The sequence below is a fragment of the Dermacentor silvarum genome, chromosome 3 (assembly GCF_013339745.2).
Source record: "Dermacentor silvarum isolate Dsil-2018 chromosome 3, BIME_Dsil_1.4, whole genome shotgun sequence".
NCBI lineage: Eukaryota > Metazoa > Arthropoda > Arachnida > Ixodida > Ixodidae > Dermacentor > Dermacentor silvarum.
This window is the reverse complement of record NC_051156.1, coordinates 107,224,689-107,252,241: the sequence shown is the minus strand read 5'-3', so window position 1 is coordinate 107,252,241 and position 27,553 is coordinate 107,224,689. Positions and strand designations below refer to the sequence as shown.

General features: G+C 48.4%; 2 protein-coding genes across 3 annotated transcripts in view; one reads left to right on the top strand and one right to left on the bottom strand.

The window, feature by feature from the left end:
* Positions 1-19,937, bottom strand: part of LOC119445668 (squamous cell carcinoma antigen recognized by T-cells 3) — a 97,693-nt gene extending 77,756 nt beyond the window's left edge. The window contains exons 1-4 of one of the 2 annotated variants that reach the window (XM_037709949.2): positions 19,834-19,937; positions 19,367-19,551; positions 8,902-9,008; positions 6,182-6,327 (exon numbers count right to left, since the gene is read on the bottom strand). In XM_037709949.2, the coding sequence (XP_037565877.1) occupies positions 6,182-6,327; positions 8,902-9,008; positions 19,367-19,503 (390 nt within the window). In that variant the 5' untranslated portion in view covers positions 19,504-19,551; positions 19,834-19,937. The remainder of the gene's footprint in view (positions 1-6,181; positions 6,328-8,901; positions 9,009-19,366; positions 19,552-19,833) is intronic. The other variant, XM_037709950.2, reaches the window with a different exon arrangement.
* Positions 19,938-21,114: 1,177 nt separating this feature from the next.
* Positions 21,115-27,553, top strand: part of LOC119445666 (beta-1,3-glucosyltransferase) — a 42,996-nt gene continuing 36,557 nt past the window's right edge. Inside the window, exons 1-2 of the mRNA XM_037709948.2 lie at positions 21,115-21,344; positions 21,451-21,557. Of these exons, the coding sequence (XP_037565876.1) occupies positions 21,203-21,344; positions 21,451-21,557 (249 nt within the window). The 5' untranslated portion in view covers positions 21,115-21,202. The remainder of the gene's footprint in view (positions 21,345-21,450; positions 21,558-27,553) is intronic.

Genomic DNA, 27,553 nt, shown 5'->3' with positions numbered 1-27,553 from the left:
GCCGCCCTTCACTCCACATCCACCTCTCCAAGCTGTTGCACGACCGCCCCTCGATTCCCTTTTCACTGCCTGCACCACAGCTACCACGCCAGCCAAATCCTTGGCGCACAGCGGACAACCGCCCAATTTGTTACCATTGTGGCTTTCCAGGACATGTTGCCCGCTTTTCTCGACACCGTATGCTGCCTATTTATGATTACCGCCGACCCATGAGCACTTACGCCATCGACAGGTACAATCTTCTGTGCCGCCAGATGAATCCCCTGGTCTCAACACTACTCGTCATTCTCCATCACCACACTGCCGCTCCATCTCACCGATGAGACGCTGGCCAAGCCCTCAACCTCAGAGAAACTAAGTGTCACAGTTCCCGAGGTGAGAACTGCGTCCCCTTCGATTTGACAAAGGTCGCGACATAACCCCTGAGATTGTCATTGACGTATACCTCGAAGGGATTCCAACATTCGCACTGGTCGATACGGGCGCAACAATCTTGGTGTTACGCGCAGGACTATGCCGACCCCCCCCCGGAGAGGAAAAGTAACGACATCACTTTCCAGACTGTATTTGAGTACTGCGAGCACACAGCCTGTCGAACCTTTGGGAGCCTGCACTGCACGGTGCTAGCCATCGGCGATGGAACGTGTCGGCTTGCACGCGTGACGGTGTCAAAAGCATGTTCCTGACGCATTCACTCAAATTACTAGGTAGTACAGTCAAAACGCTTGTCTAGCTTACGCTGTGACTGTGCTGCGTGTGCTGTACAACTTGTCAGCTTGCTACGCGAATTTACTGCCTCCTTCGACTGCCATCAACATTCTCTTGGCCGCACCACCACAGTCTCGCACAGCATCGACACCGGTTCGCATGCCCCATTCCGGCAGCATCCTTACCATGTGTCGGCTTCTGAGCGCCAAGTCATCGACGAACAAGTGAGCGATATGCTCGGCTTGGCGTGAATCAGCCGTACCATAGCCCGTGGGCATCGCCAATTGTCCTCATAAAAAAAAAACAGGCAAGTTTGCACTCGGTCGTGCAAAGCTTAGGCACAGCGAAACTGTCGATCCTCAAGTCTTACTGGTGTACTGCTAGGTATTAACTTGGTTTAACTTAACTACGCATGTAGAGAAGGTATTCTCGAGCGATCATTTTCGGAGGAAAGACATTTCGCGTGACTAGCACTGGACATGTCGGCGTTACGAGCGACACCGTTCCTGGCATGCCACAAACACAAGCAGGCTAACCAAGGTTGGCACAGTGCCAACAACACTGTTGCTTGCCGACACCAAATGCATTGGAGGCTAGCCGCTCGATATCTAGCAAAAGTTGACAAGACTAGTATGGCAAACCCCGAGGCCAAGCACATGCACACTGGGCGCTAGCTATGCACAATGTACGAGCGGCGCGCAGCAGACGACACGCCGGGATGACGTCACAGCGCATGCGCAGTAGCGCACAGCTGGCAGGTGCTCGGCGGAGCCATGTCTGTGTCGGGCGAAGCGAGCGCACACCTGCGCCAGCGGTTACTAGGCACCGAGAGGTGACATCATCGCTACTGCTTCAGCGCATGCGCGGCTAGACAACGCGGGTGGCATCGGCAGCAGCTCTGCACGTTGCCTCGTTGGTGCTGCTACAATTTCTTTCTCTATCTCGCTCTCATTTTCTATTTCCCTATCCCGAGCATGCTCTCCTTTCCTCTCCTTAACGTCCCATGTCAAGGCAACATGTGCACGGCACGGAGAGGAGGCGAGGCACACACCGCTCAGCGAGGTGGTTGCTAGGCAAAGAACAATGCTTCTATTCACTTCTGTGCTGATTACAGACGTCTTAACAAAATTACGTGCAAAGACGTATATCCCCTACCGCGCATAGACAATGCTCTTGACTGTTTGCAAGGTGCCGAGTTCTTTTCCTCTTTGGATTTCCGGTCTGGATAGTGGCAAGTCACCATGGCAGAGGCTGACCGCTCCAAAACCGCCTTCGTCACACCGGACGGGATTATACGAATTTAATGTCATGCTATTCGGCCTATGTAATGCGCCCGCTAATTTCGAGCATATGATATACAGTATCTTGTGCGGTCTCAAGTAGCACACGTGTTTGTGCTACCTAGATGATGTCGTCTTCTCACCTGATTTCCAGACTCCCCTCCAACGACCCAGAGAGGTATTAAGCTGCCTTACTAAGGCTGGCCTGCAGCGTAACATCGAAAAATGCTTCTTTGCTGTTCGTAAGCTTACCATCTTAGGCCACGTCGTATCCAAAGAAGGCATGCTTCTGGATCCTGCAAAACTCCGCGCAGTTGCGGAAGTTCCCCAAACCCACCAACCTGAAGACACTACGCAGTTTCGTCGGCCTCTGCTCCTATTTTCGCCGCTTTATGAAGAACTTCGCTATGACCATCGCCCCTTTGGCTCAACATGCTGGCTGGAGACAACACCCTATACGCCTGGTCGAAAGCATGCGATGACGCATTTACAACCTTCGCCATCTGCTCACCTCTCCTCCTATTCTGCGACATTTTGACCCCGCTGCCCCAACTGAATTCCATACTGATGCTAGTGGAGTCAGTCGTGGGGCAGTTCTTAACCAACGCAAACGTGGTCTTAAGGAATACGTCGTTGCTTATGCTAGCCGTATGCTGCCAAAGTTTGAACTAAACTACTCTGTTACAGAAAAGGATTGTTTAACCATACTCTGAGCCCTTACAAAAGTTTGCCCTTATTTATATGGCCACCAATTGGATGTAGTACAGTAAAATCTCGTTACAAGAAACACTCAAGGGACCCGGGAAACATGTCTCTTGTAACCAAGGTCTCTTGTAACCAAAAATTCTAAGAACACTGAGTAGTCGTCAGACTAGATCACTTTAGTATACGTACATCAGCATCAAAGTGTGTTTAATTAAACACATCTACGTACTACGCGTCTACAGTTGTACGTGCTTATACCGTAATCACGTCCTGGGGCGACATACCGCAGTTGTTCGATTCGACATACTGATTTGTTTGAGAGACCCCCCCCCCCCTCCAGCCCCCCAAAAAAGAAAAAGTATTTATAAGGCGATAAAAATGAGTCAGGTAGGGAATTTCATCTGTGGAACCCCAATTAATAGGGCCGCGTGCTAGCCGTGTGTGCAAGCGGCGCACAGCTACTCCGTACCGTGCAACTCCTGGGGAGTCTAATGTCCGCTCACAGGCGAATGTAACACGAGACGCCGCGTTCGTTTTTCTTTTTTTTATGTCGGCTGTCTTTAGACCTGGCACGAGCGTGCTTTTATGATGGTTCCCCTTCTGCTGTTCGGTTCCGCGCAACCTAGTAAGCGCACAAGCAGAGAAGCAGAGTGGGGGGATGCGGACTGCGGACGGGGCGATAGGCGCAGGAAGCAAAAAGCGAGCAAAGAGCGTGGTGCAAAGTCACGACATGGCAAAGATTCACAGCAAGATAGCCGGTCCAGTCGCGCATCCGCCTCGCGTCCTCTCGGCGCTGTTCGGCTCCCGACAATTCAAACACTCACTGAAACATGGCAATGTCCTCCGGAGTTCGACTACCAGCATACAAAGCGACCAGCGCCGCGGGCGCTGCGACAGAAATCCAGCTCAATGGTACTCTGTCACAGAGTCGGTCATGGAGGGAGCACTGACTGTGATTATAAAAGCATAATGACATAAAGTTCGGTGCAATTTGTAGTCACAACCATGCGAGTAAGGACATCCGGCTGCGGAACAGAACAGAATCGACCCAAGGGAATGAAAATTGCAGCGCACACCGGTTGGTACGACGTCGGCCGCATTGCGGGAGCGTGTCTGGGTTGTGTCTCTTCTAAATAGTGAAGAATTTACTCTAGGGACCTAAAAATGTTGCCCTTAGTAACCGAGTGTCTCTTGTAAGCATGTCTCTTATATGCAATGTTGTTAACACGGCGAACATAGGACAACCAACCAAACCATTTTCAAATGTCTCTTATAACTGAGTGTCTCTTGTAACCGTAATTTTACTGTAACGGACCACCATGCGCTGTGCTGGCTCTCCTCATTGAAAGACCCTTCTGGCCGCCTCACACGCTGGGCACTCCGTTTGCAAGAGTACGACATCTGGATCGTGTACCGCTCTGGATGCAGGCACACCGATTCAGACGCCCTCTCCCACTCGCCAATTTCACCTGACGTCCAGTCTTTGCCCACTCAACTTTGTCCTGTCAGCACTTGCCATCGATGACATGCGCGCTGAGCAGAGCAAAGACCCATGGATTTCTTCGTTTTCACTGATCCTGCCACTGTTACAGCACTACGGCCGCAGGCCCATCACTTTGTTATTCGAGACCAACTCCTCTACCGTCGCAACTATCGCCCTGAGGGTCGGCAATGGCTCCTCGTAATACCGAGTAATCTTTGGGCTGATTTATGCACATCGTTTCACACTGATCCCCAGTGTGCACACGGTGGCATGTTGAAGACTTACACCCGCCTTAGGCTCCGGTATTACTGGCCTGGCATGTACAAGTTCGTTCGCAAGTACGTCGGCTGCTGCCTCGACTGCCAGCGCCGAAAGGCGGTCCCTACTTTCACTGCTGCACCTTACAGCCATCCCGTCCTTTTGATCGCATCGGAATCGACCTTAACGGTCTGTTTCCTTATACCGGGGCTGGCGACCCCTGGATTGTCCTTGCAGTGGATCACCTCACACGCTATGCAGAAACTGCTGCACTTCCATCTTCAACTGCCCAAGACGTTGCATCATTTATACTGCGGCATGTTGTTCTTCGTCACGGAGCCCCTCAGGAACTTCGGAGTGATCTTACTTACTGTACGACCGCGAACCTACCTGCACCATTGATACCATTCTACTCTACCAGCCTGATTCATCGGAATGTGTTCCTGTATCTCAAGCTGCACAGCATGCTGAAGAATGCAGACAACTCACCCGTTGTCTTACCACCGAGATCAGAAGCTTTGTCGTGGTGGTTCTGACCCCCCAAGCTTCCCTTCAATTCATTGGTTCGGCTGCAGGTTCCAGCTTTAGCTCCCAGCCTTTCTTCTAAGCAGCTCCACGATATCACGGCCCTTACCGTGTAATTGCACAAACTTCCCTCGTGAACTATGTCGTAGAGCCTGTGTCGCCGTCTTCTGATCAGCACTGTCAGGAAACTTCACGTAGATTGGCTCAAGCCCTTCTACGATCCCTCTATGTTACCTTATGCTTAGATCGCCAGGATGGCGTCTTTTTGTCCGGGGGACAAATGTAACGAAGAAAGTGCCGGTTGGCCCGGCGTATCTCCAGCATATGTGATATACCGAAGTGCCAGTCAGTCAGGCGCATCACCAGCGCTTCGCACACAGGACCGATTCTGACTGCTCGCAGGGTTCTGACAGATGCACCGAGTTCGACCTCTCACTCCCTGCTTACCCTGTCAATAAACACCTTGACAGTATATTCTACAGTGGCATACTATAACAGAGCAGTGGCTGCAGATTTTTGAGTATTTTATATGTGCTTTGCGTTTTCTCTTATTTTTTCCCTTTTTTTTCTTTTTTACTGTGACCATTTGAAATCTGTAAATATTTCTTTTCTTTTTTTATCAGTCAAATGTATTTTTCCATCTCCTGTTTCTGCCAAGTAATGAGGCAAGCACCAAGTCAAGCTGCAGCTTAGCAGCTTTTTGTGCTTGTCCTAGCATGCTTCTGTTTTTGTACAAAATAAATGCTGAAATAAATGACTTGACCTGTACAGGTGTTCAGCAGAACACCTGTACTCTTCTTAGTACCTGCTTTTGTGCCTAACAAGCCACGCATGACTGACAGAGATTTCAAGTCACATCCCTCGAATCACCAAGCAGCGGAATCATTTGGGCTGTGAACATGCTAATAATTTCTTTAGATTATGCTATTACCAGCCCCATGGATTTGCTATGAGTGCTTCGATGACACATACAATGCTAAAGAGAACAGACTGGTGGGCTAGTTGGTACTACGTAACTTGAGGTCTAGCATAGAAGGGCACACAGGTTGATAGAGGGGATTGTCTTTGTCTCCTGTCATCCTGAGTGCCCTTTTGCGCTACACATAAAGTTATGTACAATGCATGTGTGACAAGTTTAGTTAAAGTGAAATTTTCGCTGAAGATGGCCTTTACAAGGGCTGGATGCAGCGACTCAACCCATGTGCACAGAACTAGCACTAACCAGAGCTGTCTCGTATTCCTGCACTTTTTCCAGCTTCAGCTTGGCCTTCTTGTAGAGATGCTCCACAGATGGCTCAATGGCTGCCTCACTCCACTCTTTCAGCTCTTGGTACGTCTTCTCCATGCCTGCAGGCCAGTGGCAACCGACTGTCATAAACCCCACCTCAGCTTGAACATTCAAGAAATTATGGTTAACACACACGAAGGCAGCCAGCAATGGAAGCTTTCTGCAGTAACAGAAATCAGATGGAAAAGAACACAAGCAGAGTGTCTCAGACCAGTGATTGCACCAGAACTGGTGCAATCACATTACAGTAGAACCCCACTGTGCTGGGTGCTGCGTTTTCCTGGCTGTTACGTCATTTTTGGCCGGTCCCGGCACAGCTCCTATAGGACCCAATGCATTGGTAACCCCGCTGTTGTGTCGCAACTGTGGGACTGATCCTGCATCATGCACTGCAAATTGTCACCCTGTGCCGGCCCGAGCGGCCATGTTGATTTTTCATGTACTACTAGCTTGGCTTGGTCTTGACGATGGAATTGGCCAGCTATAGTGCCGGGGGCGACTCCTATGATGTATTTTCAGTTTCCGCCAACAAAAGCATGGCCTTTGAGATCCCTATTTGCTATCTAAAGATGGTGTCTATGATGCGTTGGGGCCCTAATATTTCTTTTGGCGCATAGATGTTCCACATAGAGTCCAAGGGCGATAACGCCGTTGCGATGCGCCGTATGCTGTATGTGCGAGTGAAATCGTGCGAGGGGAGCCGACAACCGCAGCTAAATCTTGCGTTCGCAAGGGAGGTAAGCGGGGATGCAGAGCGGGAGGTAGGGGGGCGGTGTTCTACTCCGGCAGCAACTGCATACTTTGCGCGGCCGATCTGCAAACGGTTCATACGTACTTTTGTGCGTTCTGTGTTCTCACCACTCAGCTTGCGTTGAAGTGATAGACAGCACGAAGGTCACAACGCTCGCTGCTGCTGACGTGCTTCCTCACACCAGCGTTTTGATAGCGAGTGTGCGCACTCATCTTCTTCTTCTTTCTGGGGTTTTACGTGCCAAAAGCAGTTCTGATTATGAGGCACGCCGTAGTGGAGGGCTCCGGAATAATTTTGACCCCCTGGGGTTCTTTAACGTGCACTACAACGCAAGTACACGGGCGTTTTTGCATTTCGCCTCCATCGAAATGTGGCCACCGCGGCCGGGATTCGATCCCGCGATCTCGTGCTCAGCAGCGCAACGCCTTAGCTGACTGAGCCACCCTGGCGGGTCCGCACTCATCGAGTGTGATGTGTTCATGTCTGCCTGTGTGCGCTGACACCATGCTTGTTAATATAGTTGGTAAGTGAATGTTTACAAGTTTATATAGACAATAAAACTACTATCCTTACTCTGTATAGCTGTCTACTAATTTGCTATTGCAATCGATGCTTCGGCTTTCAGGCGAAACTGCGACTTTTTTTAAAACGTAAGAATTAAAATAAAATTATATGCAGTTCACCACTACTCTCATTTCTCACTTTTTCCTGTCTCTCGGCTTTTGCGTTTCCCGGATCTTACGTTTTCTTTTTTTACAGTCCCGTGAAAAACGTATCAGCGGGGTTCTACTGCATATTAATCGAGGGCTTCTTATTAAAAGCACTCACTTAACAGGCAATTAATTCACTGTGTAGAGTATAGCGCTAGGACGAACAATAGTGATGAAGACGCAGTGCTACTAATGAATGAGGGCTTATTACATGCACACAATAATTACACACCCTGTGGGAATCGAGGTGAATCTAGGCGCTTTTGTGCGATCATTATCCTATTCTGTCGTCCCTATGCCTCTGATTTTTTTTCCTGCTAAACGAATGAATTCCTTTTCCGAACGCTAAGCCAAAGAGTGGTGCCTAGTGCTCGTGCGTGGTCATACTGTACCTGAATTGCACTTATTGGAGGCCCAAGCCGACAGAGTTTGCCCTAGCTCTCACTTGCAGGCCCACTGGTTATCACAAGAGTACATAGCATAGCAGCGGGGACACTTTTTCCCTTAACGACATGTTGCAAGGAGCCATCCTCCCGCAGCGGTGTGCTAGTGGCACCCTTTGTGTGTCCACCATAGGCAGGAGAACCTATCTGCTTCCAGTGCCACCCCAGGATCAGGCGTTTGTGCAGTGTTCGGTGTCACCGGAGACGTTAACTTTGGGCAATGGTACTTTGTTTGTCGCCGCGCATCACTTGGCGGCCTTTCGCAGGCTGAGTGAGCACGCACAGCAGAGTGCTAGATTAAGCCAAGTGACAGTTGACGTGGCCCTGAGGCTCGCTAAGCCCAAACCCGCGGTGGCCGGTACATTCTGTGAGATGCAAGATCGCCACAACCATCATGGAAAAACGAGCACGATTATAATCTTAGAGGTCACCGAAACGCCACTTGGACTCGTAGCACTAATGTGGCTTTGCTTTCGTCCACTATGCTGTTTGGTATGTGGTACTTGTGGCCCTACAACACGGTTAACACTTGCTTTCACCCACACCCCCATGTAGCCGTGCAAACAGCTATTTTTGGTGACAACTTCGGATCATGATAATTATTATCGTCGTCATGTACTGATGATACTGATTGACCTTGTCACATGATAGCAGGCTATACAGTAGAAAGCTATATAGTACTACGGTAGCACTGTGGATCAAAACAAATCAAGGCAACAAGAGAGGGACATTTGCCACAAAGAAACTTGCCAAAAAGTGGGACTGAAAGCTGCCTCTTGAAGAGGCTGTAGATGCGGTTCCTCTGCGCAACAGTACTGCTCCCGCTGCTCCTGTGTGCTCTCTTCACTGGCCCCTGCCTGGAAAGAACAAGACGTAATGCCATAAGATGTGGAACTCCCAGTTCTGCATGTAAACTTCAGAAGTCGCAGTGGTGTTGCCCCTTTTCCCCCCATCGCCTGCTTTAGCTAAGTCCAGGAATCAAGCGTTATATTGTAACCAGCACATAAGACAGACATCTAAGAACAAAATGAATTCAGGATGCAATGCTAGACTAATGGTACTAGTCTAAAAGTCAGCTTTGTATGTTTGTTCTCACTAGCACCTTTTCTTTTTGCATTTTCTTTTCCTCTTTTTGGGCTAGTTATAATGTCCAAGCTCTTGGAAATGCACCAACATGTCCAACATTCATTGTTGCTTAAACAATAATCACAGTATGTACAACAAGCCTGCAACTGTTATAAATCAAATGTGTATGTGGGGGGTCTTTACGAAATGTTGAAATATCCCCTATGACAGGTCTTACAACACTGCTGCTTGGTTTGGATGATTGAAGAGAATGATATTAATTATGCAACAAGTAACAAAGTTTAATGAACTAATAACGAAATCCGCCTAATAAATCACATCAGGGCCCACATTGCAATGTGGAATAGAAGCCAATCAGCACTCAAAGCACGGCCACTTAGAAAGAGACCCAAGGCTACCAGCAGTTCTATGGTGCCTGTCATTAAAGTTGCAAAGCAATGTCTTGCTGTACCAATTCGTATTTTCCTATAAACCCTCTTTGCACATAGTGCAATGAGACTACATGGAGCATGAATATATTTTGTGGTGCATTTTGAAAACTGATATTCTAAACTGGTACCTAGATTTCCCCGAAATGGGCATGCTACAAGTATACTGAACAATTTCAATGCAGCAATTTCAATATTTATGCTAAAAGCATTAATTATGGCCGATAATTAATTTTTTGAACACTGCTAATTAGCTCATTCTGACACCTTATTTGCCTCACTAGTAATGTGCATTTATTCAGATAATCCTGTCCAATACCTGGCATTAAAATATTTGCCACAAGCGATTTTTAAAAGTTCTTTATACCTAATAAAAAAAATCACGTGGCATCTAAGAAGGGTCCTTCATTTTCAGGTGTTACATTTTTTTAAGTTCGGGGAGTAAAAATTGGGTGTTATTTTTAAAGAGGAAAACTGGGGGAAAATAATTTTTTTGTTGTTGTTGTCTGCAAGGAAAATTAGAGAGAAATTGCGGGCTTTATTATCTGGCAAGCCAAAACTTTGGGTTTTACCATAACATTTACAAACCATTACCACAACCAATGGTCTCCTTTTAAATACAAATGTTCTACTTAACCAAAACGAAATCACTCGCAGGAATATGTAATGGCTAATACAGCTGTTCACAAACCATGTGACAAACTCACCTTTAGAAAGTCTCCTCGCCAGGAATTATTAACAGATTTAAAAGAAGGCACATTAACAAAAACAACCAATAGGGATGGGCTTGGCGATCCCTTCTTTACTTTGTTCTCTGCACTTTTTTTAACAAAGAATGAAAGTACAAAAAGTAGTGCATGCTTTTGCAGGCGGTATGGTGCTTTTCCTTATCTTGCAATCCCTTGTCGACATACATTATGATATATGCATTGGGAGCATTTCTGTGACTACCCTAGACCTGTCAAGATTATCGTTCTTGTCTATTGTCGTCCTGTTTTACTGGTTTCCAATATACACTCTTGCAACAAAAGCTCACATCAACACAGGGAATATTGTAACACCTTGCTGTGTGCCGGAAGTGCTTCAGTGCAGTGATAAATTGTCATTGTGTATTCTCTTTCGGTTACTTACTTTTTATAGAATGAAATTAACCAACATTTTAACTATTACGAACAACATTTGTTCCCCATAGAGTTGGAAAAATTATCGATGAAGTGACCTGGTTAGCCAATAGGATATCTCACTCAACTAACGTGATATATATGTGCGACACGCATCAATTCGGGTTGGGGGGGGGAGCTGAAAATTCAGGGGAGTGGCAGTGCTGCGATCGGTAGCGGTGCACGTTTTTAAAACCTTATAGAACAATTACATGCTTTACGCGGAGCGCTTAAATGTGTTAATGATCAGAAGGACCTACCCTAACGACTCAGTACGTTTGTACAGAATCGTCAAAATCATTTCCCGTTCCCTTGAAGCAAAAACGAGGCTTATACCATCATCAGCAGCAGCGGCCTATTTTTATGCCCGCTGCAGGCCAAAGGCCTCTCCCTGCGATCTCCCATTACCCCTGTCTTGCACTAGCTAATTCCAACTTGTACGTGCAAATTTCCTAATTTCCTAATGGCACCTATTCTGTAGTTTTAACAGTCCACCGGTTACCTGCCCAACGTATTACAAGGCCTGCACACTTCCATTTTTTTCTCTTAATGTCAGCTAGAACATCAGCTACCGCCAACGCAACATTTTTCGTTCCGTCGCTCTTTGTGCGGTCCTTAACTTGTTCTCGAGCTTCTTTGTTAACCTCGAAGTTTCTGCCCCATATGTTAGCACCCGCAGAATGCAATGATTGTACACTTTTCTTTTAAACGACAGTGGTAAGCTCCCAGTCAGGATTTGGCAATGCCTGCCGTATGCATTCCAACCCAATTTCATTCTTCTGTAAATTTCTTTCTCATGATCAGGGTCCCCTGTGAGTAATTGACCTAGATAAACCTACTTCTTTACAGACTCTAGAGGCTGACTGGCGATCCTGAATTCTTGTTCCCTTGCCAGGCTATTGAACATTATCTTTGTCTTCTGCATATTAATCTTCAATCCTACTCTTACACTTTCTTGGTTAAGGTCCTCAATCATTTGTTGTAGTTTGTCCCCCGTATTGCTGAACAAGACAATGTCATCTGCAAACTGAAGGTTGCTGAGATATTCGCCCTTAATCGTCACACACAAGCCTTTCCAATACTCGAATACTTCAACTTCTTTATGTCACATTTGTTCCTCTTAGAAAGAAAGAGGAAAAATGCTTCGACAGGAACAAAAAGCTATAGCAAAGTAGCTTGATGAGGTTCCTGCCCATGTCTTGGCACAGAGGATAACAAGCAAACCATACAATTATACAATGAACATAATGAATACAGGTGAGCAACGCATATAAAAATGTAGTGATATGCATTCCCACAAGGGACATTCCACCAAAAGAACACATTCATGATAGAACTTTTCACATACACAGCAAAGGTGTACATAGTGGAACACATAAATAACATTAATACGTTCGTATAAACAATGAATTTCCAACATAAATGAGGTGTATTAATAGAGGACTATTAGTCGAACAATAGATGCTATATAACAATTTATTAAGTGCGACATATGAAATGTGCGTAATGATAAAACTGGGCGTAATCAATTTATGTTCAGAATAAGAAATCTCTTAAACTCTTTCCTAGTAATGGTGTATAAATCGATTCCTTGGCAATGTAAGTGTCTTAAGTAAATGGGCATGCAGTGTTCTAGTCTATTTAATTCATGGTTTGCGCGTGAGAAAGGTATTAGCCATTGGTCTCTGTTTCTTATATTATATTGGCTTTTATGGGGTTTTCTGCGATTACATAACATTAGAAAAAGTTTATTATTAAAACTTCTAAGCATGCAGTGAATAGCATTGGAGAGATTATGTCTCCTTGCCTGACCCCTGTTCTTGATAGGTAATTTTCTATTTTTCTTGTGGAGAACCAAAGTACCTGTGGCTTATACCATATTTCAATATTAATATTATTGTGATATGACGATTTATTAGACGTCTCACGCAATCGAGGCAGTCCACGAACGCTGATGGTGCGCACAGCGACAGACGCAAGAGCACTTCTTCCTCTTCTTCACTACAATGGCCCCCGGGAGAGAAGATGAGCCATCCTGGCGACCTACGGCGTAGGTAGGATCAGGGGGTCATAGTATGGCTTAAGTCGGCTGACATGAACCGTGTCACGTCCACGATGTCTAAGGTCGTGTGATGGCGTCACAGGCTCGACAACGTAGGTTGACAGCCGAGGTACGGTCGATGACGCGGTAGGACCATCATAGCGTGCAAGAAGTTTGGTTGAAAGGCCAGGGCTGTGAGGTGGGATCCACAACCAAACAAGGGAACCAGTCGGAAAATGTAGTGTAGGCACGTTACTGTCATGCCGCAGCTTTTGGCGACCTTGGGCGGCGGTCGTAAGGGTACGGGCGAGCTGCCTACAGTCCTCTGCGTATTTGGCGGCTTCAGACACTGGCGTGCATTCAGAAGCGTCGGGTCGGTATGGGAGCAGGGTGTCCATTGTACACGAGGGTTCGCGGCCATATAACAGAAAGAATGGGAAAAGCCAGTGGTAGCTTGTGTGGCGGTATTGTAGGCATACGTTACGAACGGCAAAACAGTGTCCCAGTTACTGTGGTCCGAGGCAACGTATATAGTCAACATGTCACCGAGTGTGCGGTTGAACCTCTCTGTCAAGCCGTTCGTTTGCGGGTGGTAGGCGGTAGACTTGCGGTGAACGATGCTGCATGCAGCGAGAAGGGCTTGTATTACTTCGGACAGGAACACACGCCCCCGGTCGCTGAGCAGTTCGTGTGGTGCTCCATGTCGAAGAACGAAGTTCCACAAGATGAAGAAGGCCACTTCGCGCGCAGAGGCCGCCGGAAGTGCGGCAGTCTCGGCGTAGCGCGTCAAGTGGTCGACGCCTACAATTATCCATCGGTTACCCGAGGAACTGCAGGGAAGTGGCCCGTATAGGTCTATGCCGACGCGATCAAATGGCCGGGCCGGGCACGGGAGCGGCTGTAACTCGCCAGGAGGGCGCTGTTGAATTTTACGCCTTTGGCACGCCGTGCAAGCGCGTACGTACTGGCGCACGAAGTGATACATGCCGTGCCAGTAGAAACGCTGCCTCAGCCGAGTGTACGTTTTCAGAACACCGGCGTGACCATTATGAGGAGCGGCATGGAAATAAGCGCATATGTCAGTACGCATGTGTCGTGGTATCACAAGCAGCCATTTGCGACTATCAGGCAAATAATTTCTGCGGTAGAGGACGTTGTCGTGGACAGCAAAGTGAGCGGCTTGGCGACGAAGTGTTCGAGAAGAGGGTGTGACGGATGGATCGTGGAGGAAATTCAGCATAGTTGAAAGCAGGGGATCCTTACGCTGCTCGGCCGGCATATCAGCGACGTTGATCGTCGACATGGATGTGAAGGACGTTGACACTGAAGCCACATCGGAAGGTAGCGGTGATCGGGAAAGCGCATCGGCGTCAGAGTGCTTTCTGCCCGATCGGTAGACAATGCGGATGTTATATTCTTGTAAGTGAAGTGCCCAGCGGCCGAGGCGACCTGACGGATCTTTCAACGAGGACAGCCAGCAAAGGGCGTGGTGGTCGGTAACAATGTCAAAAGGGCGACCATATAGGTATGGACGAAATTTGACGAGAGCCCAAATAATGGCCAAGCACTCTTTATCTGTGACAGAGTAGTTGGCTTCTGCCTTCTTTAAAGTGCGACTCGCATATGCGACGACGTACTCGTCGTAGCCGTCTTTCCGTTGCGCTAGGACTGCACCAAGTCCGATGCCACTGGCGTCCGTGTGTAGCTCTGTGGGCGCTGTCGGATCGTAGTGTCGAAGAATCGGCGGCGAAGTAAGTAGACGACGTAGTTTCTTGAAGGCGTCGTCACACGAAGTTGACCACGCGGAGATGCCGCTGCTAGCCGTAAGCAAATTGGCCAGTGGTGCGATAATAGTGGCAAAATTGCGCACAAAACGCCGAAAGTAAGAGCAGAGCCCTATAAAGTTGCGGAGTGCCTTAAGAGTAGTGGGCATCGGAAACTCTGCGACCGCGCGAAGCTTGGCTGGGTCAAGAAGTACACCATCCTTCGAAACAATGTGGCCCAATATTGTTAACTTGCGGGCAGCAAAACGGCACTTTTTGATGTTGAGTTGGAGGCCGGCAGAGGTGAGACACGTCAGGATCTCACGCAAGCGAACAAGGTGCGTCGGGAAATCGGGCGAAAACACGACAATATCATCAAGGTAGCATAGACATGTTTTCCACTTGTAGTTACGAAGGATAGTGTCCATCATACGCTCGAAAGTAGCGGGCGCGTTGCAGAGCCCGAATGGCACTACGGTAAATTCATACAAGCCGTCGGGCGTGACGAAAGCTGTCTTCTCACAGTCGTCTTCAGCCATCGGCACTTGCCAATAGCCGGAGCGAAGATCCAAAGATGAGAAGTACTCCGCGCCTTGTAGGGAGTCGAGGGCGTCATCTATCCGAGGCAGCGGATAGACATCTTTACGAGTTATCTTATTGAGCCGACGGTAATCCACACAGAAGCGTATTGAGCCGTCCTTCTTGCGTACTAATACTACAGGAGACGCCCAAGGACTCTGGGAAGGCCGAATGACGCCACGATGCAGCATATCGTCGACTTGCTCGGTAAGTAGCTGTCGCTCGGCTGCCGACATGCGGTATGGCCGCTGGCGTAATGGTGGATGGGAACCGGTGTGGATGCTGTGAGTGACGGTCGCCGTACGTCCCAGGGATGGTTGGTCGCAATCAAACGACGAGCGAAAATTTTGAAGAAGCGCGAGGACTTGCTGGCGGTACGGAGGTGGCAGATCGGCATCCAAGGCCGATTCAAGAACGTCTGACGACGACGACGACGACGACGACAATGATGATGATGATGATGATGCGCACAGCAATGGAGAAGTGAGGGCGTCGAGGTTATAGGCCGTGTCGTCGGAAGTATTGAGAATGTGAAGCGGGTCACGGGGCTGAACACGACCAAGGGATTCTCCACGCAGTAAGGTCACAGGGGATTGAAGCGGGTTACACACAAGCATAGTGGATAATCCAGATACAGTGTTGAGGATGGCAAATGGTAGAGGTAGAGCCTTGCGACGTAGGAAAATAGGCGATGGTGTAAAAAGCACCGTAGCGTCTGGCGCGGCGGAGCAAGATACGGGCACAAGAACCAACATTTCGGGTGGTATGTTCGTATCGGAGACAACGGTGAGCTTGGCGGCTTTACTTTCAGAAAGGTCAGGCAGCGAGGCTTCGGAAAGCGGGAAAAGCGCCACTTCGGCCCGAGCGCAGTAACGTTGATGTTGATGATGGCACGATGGTGAGACAAGAAGTCCCAGCCGAGAATGATGTCATGTGAACATGAAGGAAGCACGAAAAATTCAACAACATAAACAACGTCGGCAATGAGCACTCTTGCGGTACATTGAGCAAGCGGTGCTATATGCTGCGCACTCGCGGTACGCAGTAGCAAACCAGACAACGGCGTGGTGACCTTGCGGAGCTTACGACAAAGCTTTTCGTCCATAACAGAAACCGCAGCCCCAGTATCAATAAGCGCAATTGTGGCGGTTCCTTCGACCAAAACGTCCAGTAAATTGCGTGGCGACTGTGCAGGCCTTGTAGAAGTCGCGAAGCTGGCAGTTCGTGCCCGCAGAACTGCAGCAACTAGTTTCCCTCGCTAGGTGACTGGCGACGACGTAAGGGGGAAAGCGAGCGACGACGTGGTGACGGAGAACGATGGTTGCCGAAAGGGCGTCGAGAAGACGGCAGATACTCTGGGTCGGGATGCATGGAATGGCCGGTAGCATCGTGGGAATATCCATACCCAGGCGTTGAGACAGCAGGGTTAGTAGGGGGCATGCGACGATGGCAGAAGCGTGCGACATGGCCAGCGAAACCGCAAGCGAAACATATGGGTCGGTTGTCGCGCGTGCGCCAAGGGTTCTGAACTTGGCTTCGAGGCGCAATAGGAGGCGACACGGGAGTTGGCACTGCTTGAGGTCGCACTGTCGCAGGAAATTCGAATGTCGGCGGCGCAGGTCGCGCTGCGACCGCGGCATAGGTCAGAGGTGCCGCCACGGGAGGACATGGTTGAGCCAAAGGTAGCGAGTCGGCAAGTTCCTCGTGAATGGCTCTTCTAATGGGAGCAGCCAGAGATGTGTCAGGCTGTAGGGGTCGATCGCTGAGAGGCAGCATAGACAGTTGGCGCGCCACCTCCTCACGAATAAAATCCTTAATCTGAACGGAGAGTGAGGATTCTGGCGAGGAGTTGGAGGGAAGCGTGAGGCCCGAGAGAGAGTGGCCGGGTGGAACAGCGCTGCGCGCATGGACCCTCTGGCGATGCAGCTCATCGAAGCTCTGGCAAAGAGTGACGACAGCTGCGACAGATGAAGGGTTTCGCGCGAGAAGCATTTGAAATGCGTCGTCCTCGATGCCCTTGAGGATGTGCTTCACCTTGTCCTCTTCACTCATGGTAGAATCGACGCGGGCGCAAATACCGACGACATCCTCTATGTAGCTGGTGTACGTCTCGCCGGGCTGTTGAGCGCGCTGGCGTAGACGCTGTTGAGCATGGAGCTTTCGTAAGGCTGGGCGGCCGAAGACTTCCGTGAATGCTGCCTTGAAAGCGGACCAGGTTTGGAGTTCCCGCTCATGATTGTGGAACCAGAGGTTCGCAACGTCAGCAAGATAGAAGATGACGGAACGTAACTTCGTCGGGTCATCCCACTTGTTGTTCTCACTGACGCGCTCATAGGTAGAGAGCCAATCTTCCACGTCAGTCTCACCGGCTCCGCTGAAGACGGGGGGGGTCCCGCTGCCGCTGGACGGCGCCGCAAATGATGGGCGCGGCGGAAGCTGCAGGCGGATTGTCGGTAGGCTCGATCGAGCATGGTAGCGGCTGAAGCAGTCGGCAACGTTCGGCTGCGAAGTTCCAGGGTGAGGTCGGGGATTGCAGCACCTTCCACCAAATGTGATATGACGATTTATTAGACGTCTCACGCAATCGAGGCAGTCCACGAACACTGATGGTGCGCAAGAGCACTTCTTCCTCTTCTTCACTACATTATTAATATTATGATGTGTCTGAACCACTTGCTCGCATAAGGTAGGCAGCATTAATTAGTTTTGTAACATCTTCCTTTACATGTACTACTATAATTTAAAGAAGGGCAAACTTCAGAGGGAAATCGGGTGTAATGCAGTTTTCATAAATTTCGTTCGGGGTGCTAAAATTAGGCATTATACAGTTTTACCCTAAAAACAGAGGACCTGCATACAAGATGGCAGAAATCTAGGAGCACGCCTGCATGAAAATCCTGTAAATGTAACAATGTAGGAAAATGGAGAAGCTACCATTACTTTCATGGCAAATGAGAACTGTGACACCACATACTCATTTTTTCATTTAAAGGGTGCCTTAGGTTATCGCGCTCCGCGGCGCAAACTCCAGAGCCATGCACCCAAGTGCACTGGAGCGTGGCGTCTTTGGAGCGTAGCTTTGGAACAGCATAGCTGTTCATGCTGCTGCCAGAGGTACCGCGCCACACAAATTGTTTCTGCTCCGTGGTATGCCGACTAGTAATTCATTGCAGATCACAGGAGGACAGAGAGCAAAGCAGTATGATTCGAGGCATTCAGAATTATGTTGTCAACGAAATATGTGGCCAACCAAATAGTCACTGAAGACTTGATTGGGTACCAATGTGTCCGACAAGCAGAGATTGTGCAGTCATGTCCCCATTTGGCGTGAAACACGAGCGCAAATGTGAAACCAAAGAGCACATGCAACATGCCAACTGCGCCTTGAAAGGGTGAAAGTGCAAGGAGGGTGGAGATACATCATTATACCAGAAGCCATAGTAGGCATGAGCTCCGGCACACCATCTCCCAGGCATAGAGTGCGCTCCCTCATCGCACGCTGGAATTCACTTTCGGCTATTAAGTTTACTTAGAGCACTAGAGCGCACTTGAGCTCCTTAATTTAATGCACCCAATGACACTAAGAACCCGCCTCTTCTACAGGGAAACTAGCGTCATGTAAAATGGTTAGCCACACAACATTCCAGAATAACAAACAACATGCGTTAAATATTCATTGGCCCACAAAAGGCAAAAGCCAAGCGTAAGAACACGGTAACCTATTCTTAAACTCTATTATTGTGAAAACTGTACTGCCATTCTCACAGCCATATTCATTTGGAGCTCATCTACAATTAACATCAAATGATGTCATCATCTAATGTTTAATGTAAACGCAACTTTGTTTGCTTACCCCATTGTACTGTTTTATTTATTTTTTTCATTCTTCTTTTTTTTAAGTGTCTGATTGTCTTGCTGCTTTGCGTAATCCTTTACTGAGTGACGTATAGGTGTCTACAACCTTTGTAACGTATTTCCATTGTATTTGTGCTTCATATATGTTGTTGCTTATTCTGTATGTGCACTTTACAGGAGGTCCCCCCTGCAGTTTTACTTTGAAACCTACCTTTACAAACTTTTTGCACCCAGTTTTTGGTGTGATCCATGGAACCAGTTAATAAACGTGAAACCCGAACGGATAACACAAGGACCACCCACCTGGACGGTAGACAGGAGGCAGATCTCGAACTCGCGGTAGGCCTCCCACAGGAGGGAGCCCTGGGAGACGTGGAGGCCGGCAGCCGTGACCGCCCGCTCAAACACCTGCCGCACCCGCTCAAGCCCTTGTTCGGCATTCATCAGGCCAATGGAGAACTGGGCATACTCCAGCCATAGGGCCACCGCTGGAGATGAGTGGGTCAGGGCATGCACAGGGCAAAGACGTCAGAAAAAGAAAAAGGGCACCAAGCAATGTCTAGGCTCAAAATTTTGCACAGAAAAGATCCAACAAGCAAGATAATAATAATAATAATAATAATAATAATAATAATAATAATAATAATAATAATAATAATAATAATAACAACAACAACAGAGAAAATGAAATAGACTAGAAAATGGCAGGCTATCTGTTTTCTTCATTCAATAATGGACACACACTTTATTAAAGAGTGTCGGTGACTCACACAGGTAGTCATGGACGGCTCGCTCGAAGAGTGGCATCACTTTCTCTTTGTCCTCGTCACTCTCACACAACGTGCTCTCGTCTTTGATCCACTCCAGCCACAACTCTGCGCATCAAGAAAACGCGACGACGTTATCATCACAGAATGATGTAAAAAGAACTACACAGTTTGTAGAGATTTTACACATCTACAAACCTACCGGGCGTAAGGGGGAAAATCTTGGCCATTCCTTCCCTCGCTTCCCGCAGCTTCTCGAGGTTTCCCGTGTTACGCAAGAAGGTGATCAGAGCTGTGTGGCTATCGTAATGGTACGGGTTGGCCGTGATCTGCAAATCGAGAGCAAAGCATGGCTTTTATAGAAGCAAATGAGAAAAGCTGGCGTGGAGGCTTTGCGCACATGAAAACATCAGGGTAGCAATACGCTTGCAAGCGTCACTTCTAGCCAAGTGAAAAAAGAAAAAAAAATTGGGTACAATATTATAGGATCGATCATATTAAGCGTTCGAGTGCTGTAATTCTTTCGTGTGATGAACGCTAACGTCAAAGTACTACGCTGGAAACACCGCGAGTATACGGTCTAATGTCAGTACTATTTCTGGACCACCAAAATAACAACTACCGTGGTCCAGCAAACGTTAAAAAACAAAAGTGCTACAGTTACAAAACGCACGTGAAGAGTCTACATGCGGATGTCATATGTCTCCGTCAGATGCCGGTCATTGCACACAAGAGAAACCACGTTGCATATTACGCAGCAACTTGGCACGAGTATTTTGTAACGTGTCAACGCTTATTTTATCTCCCTCTCTACTCAACCGCACAGAATTTTGTGGTGTAGATTACAGCACTCGCGATCGTCAGCATTTTGAGCAATATGCGTCAACACAGCGTGTGCCCGGCGTGCATGAGTAGCACATGCTGTTGCCTCCACCTTTGCTTGCAACTCTTCAATTTGCTTTTCTTCCTCATCATCGGCGTCTTTGTCGTCTTCTTCGCAAGAGCTGTCGTCAGACATCGCATCCTCTTCGTTCTTGTCGTGATTTGTTTCCATCTCCTCGCTCAAATCGTTTTCAGCACCCGCCATGTTTCTCGGAGGTTTTGTCAAAACCAGAAGTTGTAAGGTTGTATAACCAAGAAAAAAATAATTTAACGCAAAAACAAAGTAATGTTTTTCTATTGCTGTGCACATAAATATTATGCGTTGTGTAACATTTAACTGAACAACTTCTAGTTATTGTATGTGTACCAAAGCCCAACTCCGTTTTCGTTGCTGTTTGTGACCATGCGCTTGTGTTTATGGTGTTGCTGGGGCAGCTGGGGCTAAGCGGCTATGTTGCTTTAACTGGGATTAACGGTGACCACATATGATATGATATTTGCATTCTTTACGAGCCTGAAGACTATAAATAAATGCGGCAACATGTCTTTTGTTTCGTTAAGGGCGATGATTATACTTTTTCTCGGTTTCACGTCGTGCACACTTTGGAGACTCGGTGCATGTGTGGACAGAGGTAAGCGGTCTGGATGTAGCAAGTGCACCCGTTCCGAAAGCTGACAGAAGAGCGGATTTTGCGTTGCTACTAGCGCAACTCAATGTCTGCGCTGTTTGTTTGTCAGATGCTGGTATTGTCTTCGTCGTGCTGAGTCAAGACAGTGCAATGAGCAGCAAAGCGGCAGAGCAGCTATCGTCAAGCATAGCGGAGCAAGCTACAGCGCTGAAAATGGTATACACATTCATTTATTTTGCCTGTCAGCCGTATTAACTTACTTCAAATGCTCGCCCGCATGACCTCCCAGCCGCCTGAGCGGTGAGATAGAAAAATATTACACGAGCAAAGAGCTCGGACGGTCAGCCAGAATCATCTGATTCTGGTAAGCCACTCGCCATGAAATGGGTGTTGGCAGGATGAATTAAGCGACAGAAGCGCTTGCAGTGAGTCGTACACTCAACCAAAGTCCCGCCAGGAAAAATACATTAGTTATCCTTCGTTGAGCGGCAAAAAGCGCTACTCGGAGTGGAGCGTAGTTTTCTACGAGGTAAATGGAAACAACCAATTGCACTATTTCCAGCGTAGTGTTTAGGAGTGCAGTATTTTCACGCTTGTGAACAGGATGATAAAAAAAATTTATTGTGCAAAATTGTTTGCTTTTTTTTTTTCCTTTTTTTCGGGGGGGGGGGGGGGGGGGGGGTTCTGAGTTCTTCCTGCCTACGATGATTCGGTGAAAAAGGTCAGCGCGCCCAAACGCAGATTCTGTAGCAATGCTGTGCGCAACTGCTGCTGGCGATTTTGTTTTATTTAGTCACAACCAAAATCATTTAGTTATACAGTTGAACCCGGATATATCGAACCCACATGTATAACGAAGTCCCCTTCGAAAGTATTTGTATAAGATCTGTATTTCATATATCGAATTATCTATATATCGAAATTTCTTGTGATCCCCTTCAGATTCGATATATCCGGGTTCTACTGTAGTTACATTTATCATTTAGTTATAAACGCGGATTGCATTGGAAAGTCAGAGAAGGCTAAATGTGGCAACTTTTGGCGATGCTATTAAACACTCGATAACATCACAGAATATCGAAGACATCGCACTGAAGTATGGTATAGAAATGCTGACTAGAGTCCCGATCGAAGAGGTGATGTAGTTTTAGTATGAAATGGAATATTGTCAACCAGCCGAGAGCAGTGCGTACGAAGCTACACAGAAGAAATCATCGACACAAAGTTTTGCAGCTGAAGCATAAAAATACGTCCACCTCCGGGGATCGAACCCGGGACCAACGCCTTTCCAGCCGATCGCTCCACCCGAGATCAGTTCTACTTTCCGCAAAACTGAATTGAGTTATGTTTTGCGGTTCAGTGCCGCCGTCCTCAGCCGCGAGACAAATGCAGTGTGATGCATCAAGCACTTGCAAACTGAACACTTTCCCCATAGCGCTATACGAACTAATCCATGGCCTCACACGACGAGACTCCGTCGCTCTCAAAATAAAAAGGACCCCGCCTGTGGCCTATGGATGGCAGCAAGTGCAGAGTGATCCTGCGGCTGATCTTGACACATCGCCACCACCCAGTGGTCAGTGGTGGACCGAAGGGGGGGGGAGTGGGTCGAGTAGTAGAGAGGGAGATAAAATAAGCGTTGACACGGGGGGAGAGTTCGGGGGTTGTGACCCCCCCCCCCCCCCCTGTGGCCGAGTTAACCCCCCTTTTGTTTAACCCCTTTTCTTTCCTTGAGCCTTTGAGTACTGCAACTAAGATGTAAGTCGCGCAATCGTCTGCGCACTTGCAAACTTGCGCAAAAAGCGCATTTTTTCACAATTTCCCGTGAAGAAAATGAAATTAGTGCTGTTTAGATGGTATTGGCAAACTGTCAACCCCCCCCCCCCCCCCCCCCTGGCAGAGATCCTGGGTGCGCTACTGCCACCACCCAAACAACGGCCAGTCTGTGGTTGGACGTCTGGCGACATGACCTATGCAGACGATGAGATCTATTAAGAATGGTGCACATCGAATAGCAAGTGTGTCCACTCGAATCCCCTTGGTTTTATTAGCAGCAGGCAACTTTATAGAGAGAGAGAGAAAAAAAATGTACAGGAAAGACAGGAAGGTTAACCAGAGATTATCTCCGGTTGGCTACCCGTGCCAGGGGAGGGGTAAAGGGATTCGACAGGAGAGAGAGAGAAAATAAGTATAAAAAAGGAAAAAAAAGTAAAGAAAAGAAAATCACACACACAAAAAACAGAACTGTTTCTGTGGGCACTGTCACGCAGTCTGCGAAGGCGTTCTAGTGTTGCATAGCGTCAACATCCCATCCTACGTCACACAGTGTAGACTCACAATTTGTCACTGAGTCCGGTGTCTTTTAAGTAATGCAGCAGTGCCTTCAGGGCGGCTCGCGCTGTTGTTCGTGTAGGCCAGTTTCCAATGATGTTGATTTGCGTCATTGGCCGGCGTTTGTCCAGTTGATCTATCGTGGCTGAGAGAGGTGCTCTCTGCGGGTTGAAGCGAAGGCACTCACAAAGAAGGTGTGCGATTGTTTCGTTGCACCGGAAGAGCGTTCTCATCACAGTCGGTCAGATAAGCTGGTGGCACTACGTGCAGGCACTTCTTCTGTGACCTTAAGTCCAGTCTGTGGTGGAGAATTTTTAAAGACGATAGTCTTTCTTGGGGAACTTACACGCTGAAAATTTGGTCTGTCTGTCTGTCTGTCTGTTTGTCTGTCTGTCACCCGATTCAGCCACCCGGCCAAAGTTGGACCACTTGCTTACCGCCCACACTACTTAAACTGGTACGGCTGTTCATACTTGTGAACGTTATCGATCACAAAGTAAATATTGCGCATATCTGAGGCGCAACATCACTACGTAAGTATTAGGAGGTGTGTTCCTTTAATAGAGAATACATAGATACGTAACTCTATAAAGACCCTAGTTTCTTAAGCTGCGCTGAAAATGCCATGCTATGCGCGCCGACGAAAGACGTTCCCCGACTGCGCGCCGACGAGCGCCCTCTGCCATGGAGGAAGGAAACACTCTGCACAAGCTCATGTTTCCCGATGTATTGCCAGATGGCGTCCATGTCTCACGCAGCGCCTCCTCAATTTTATCAATGCCAGCCAGATGCGGCCGATTCTACATAAAGGAAGCGCTGTCTGAGGCAGGGCAAAACATAAATGGCCGCTTGATGAAATAATGCGGTAAAATGAAATCTGTTCAAACAAACCTTCATGCCAGGACGGAAATGGTACGAGAACAGCATCACGGGTGGCCGCGGATCAGACCAGCACTCATGTAGTACGGCCGGCAGAACACTATCGTCTTTCGACGACATTTGCAGCGAAGCACGCAGATACGCGGCAAATTTTTTCTTCCGACAGAGGCCAGTCGTCCAATCGGTTGAACGCGTTGGTAAGAGAATGTCTCTGCACACTGTTCTGCGAGCAGTCGCACAAAATATGTACAATCGATTCTTCATTGCCGCAGTGGTCACAGGCTGCACTGTCGGCCATTCCTATGCGGAACGCATAGGCGTTGGTAAACGCAACGCCCAACCATAATCGCCAACTTTATGAATTCATTTAATGCCTAGGCCCTGAGGTCATGTTTAAATTTATTTTCTTATTCTCTAATTTTACAATTGTTTCTCTTTGTTCGTTTGTTTGAATAAAGACGTTTAATCACTCACTCAGTCTCGAATTTGTGCGTAGTTTGTAATGTTTTCCCCCTCGCATTTATGTAACGTTTCTTCTTCCTATCCTTTCTCTATCCGTTCCTTCACCCTGTCCCTCTGTACGCCGCCGAGCAGGTGTGCCGGATGCTGGTGGTAAATTCTTGTTGAAAAGCGTATGCTGTGGCACTGGCACAATTTATTGGCGTCCAAGTCCTCTCCCTCACCGACGCTCGCACTCGCGCTCACATATCTCGCAATCGCCGCTTCTGAATGAATGAATTCTGTAAGAATCCACCTAGTGGCTTACAATGGTCCACTTTGGCTGTGGCCATTGGCTCCTGCTTCACGAGCGCGAAGGAGATTGGCTGACACCTTCGCACTCGTGAAGCGGCAGCCAATGGCGACAGCCGAAGTGGGCAGTCCACTAGGTGGACTCTTCGTGCGCCGTCACGCAGCAAGAGAGCCGGATAGGTCACGTGACCAGGAGAGGATGAGAGCCGCGCCGGGGGAGGTCAGGTCACGTGACCTGCAGAGGAGGAGATGCGCGCTTGACGGAGGAAGCGAACACCGCGAAGCTGTTCATTCGCGGCCGCTTGGCTGGCCCGAACGGCGCTACTTGGGGGTATGGGATACGTCGGCTTCTACGGGCGACGGCGTTCTGCTATCTGTCGAAATAGCGGAGTTCCTTCATTCTAAAACGAAGACTGCCACAGCGAAAAAAAGAAACATACGCGACAATCGCAGAAGCAGAACGACCACAGCTCCGCTGTTTCGGTAGATTTCACTTCTTGGAACTGGCTGCATTATTTTTTTTCTTGAATGGCGCCTTCGCTCTCTCTGTTTATGGAACAGCACGTGATATGTGCTTTGCGCTCGTGCAAAATTTATTCGAGTATTGTGGCACGAACTCGTGGCGCATACTATATGTACAAAGAGCTGTTACCTTTCTTTTAGAGTGTGTGTCCGTGTGCGTATGTGTGTGTGCGTGTTTGTGCAGCGCCTCCTCTATTTTTTTGCAATAGCAATTATATGGACACTCCAATGTGGATTTCTGCCGTCGGCGTCGCCATGAGGTTCCGTATGATGTCAATGGCGATGAAATCGTCGCCGCGCGCCGTATGCTGTATGTGCGAGTGAAAGGGCGCGAGGGACACGCGCTTTCACGGGGAGCGAACTCGTGGCGGAGAGCAAACGCGCGTTCTGCCCCGTGCTCCTTGAAGTGCTGCAGAATTAAGCCTTTCTTTCCTCCTTTACAATCACCATATATATATATATATATATATATATATATATATATATATATAGAGAGAGAGAGAGAGAGAGAGAGAGAGAGAGCAAACGCGACTTCTTCCGACGCGCGAAAGGCCGTGGGGGAGGGAGGGAGGGGAGGCGACCTTTAGCTGCGGCACCAAATGCGTATTTATATAAAAACGTTGTGAGGCAAGAAGGTGGTGAAGACTTCCGACGCTGCTCGACGAGTGTCCCGTTCTGATCTCGTCGAAAACCTCCGAGCGGCCCCCAGAGGCACCGGCAACAGCCACCAACGCCGCGCGCGTTCGGCGCGAACGAGGGCAAAACGCCGACGGCGTCGACAACAGTTCTACGCGTTGCCGGTGCTGCTGCATGTCCAAGTTTATACAGCTGAAAAAACTACTATCCTTACTCCGTATAGCTCTCTACTAATTTGCTATCGCAATTGATACTTCGCCTTTCGGGTGAAACCGACATTTTTTCAATGCCAGTGCAATCGCCCGCTCCGCAATGGGAGCCGTTGGTCCGCCTTAGTTCAGTGATTTGCCGCGATGTGACGCTACCCAGAGGATATGATCCACCGTTACTAGATTAAAGAGGTAATCTAGTAACGTTGGGTATGACCAATGGTATGACTGCTTGCGTCACGCATGCGTCTGAGCGCGCGCCGCTGCTGGATTACTTCCTCCGAATCACCGTCTTGGCGCTCTTTAACCATAGCTGGACCATGCGCTCCCCCCCCCCCAAAAAAAAAAAAAATAAAAAAAAACGTATATCATTTGATCTTACCAGAGAACATGCAAGGCTGATGCAACACAGCCGGCCCCGCCTGCTACTCTTCTATGACGTGATAACAATACAAGAAAAGAAAAAAACGTTGAAAGGGCTAAAAGTATTAAAAAATTAGGAGCAGCTTCGCACTAAGTGGTGCGAATACTGGGCAAACAGCGAAGCTGGTGGCGCTTCCCTAGCTTTAACTTTGCTTTCCTTTGCTTAACTTTCGCTTGGCTGGTTCTAAGCTTGAACTTTACTTAACTGTGTTTGGCTTGGCATAGTTCTTAGCCAAACTTAGCCGACCGGGACGATACTCGGGTAGCCACCCTAACTCGGGTCGGCGCGCAGTCTTCTAATGGCCACTTTTTAGTCCGACGTAGCGTTGACGCACGAGCGCGCTCGGCACGGGGACACCACGCCAGCGAAAGCGTAGCACTCCGGCGCGAGGCGTGGCCGACGAACGCCGGATACGTCGGCAGCGCCTCGCGCTGTGGCGAGGGTAACCTGGGAGACTGTGC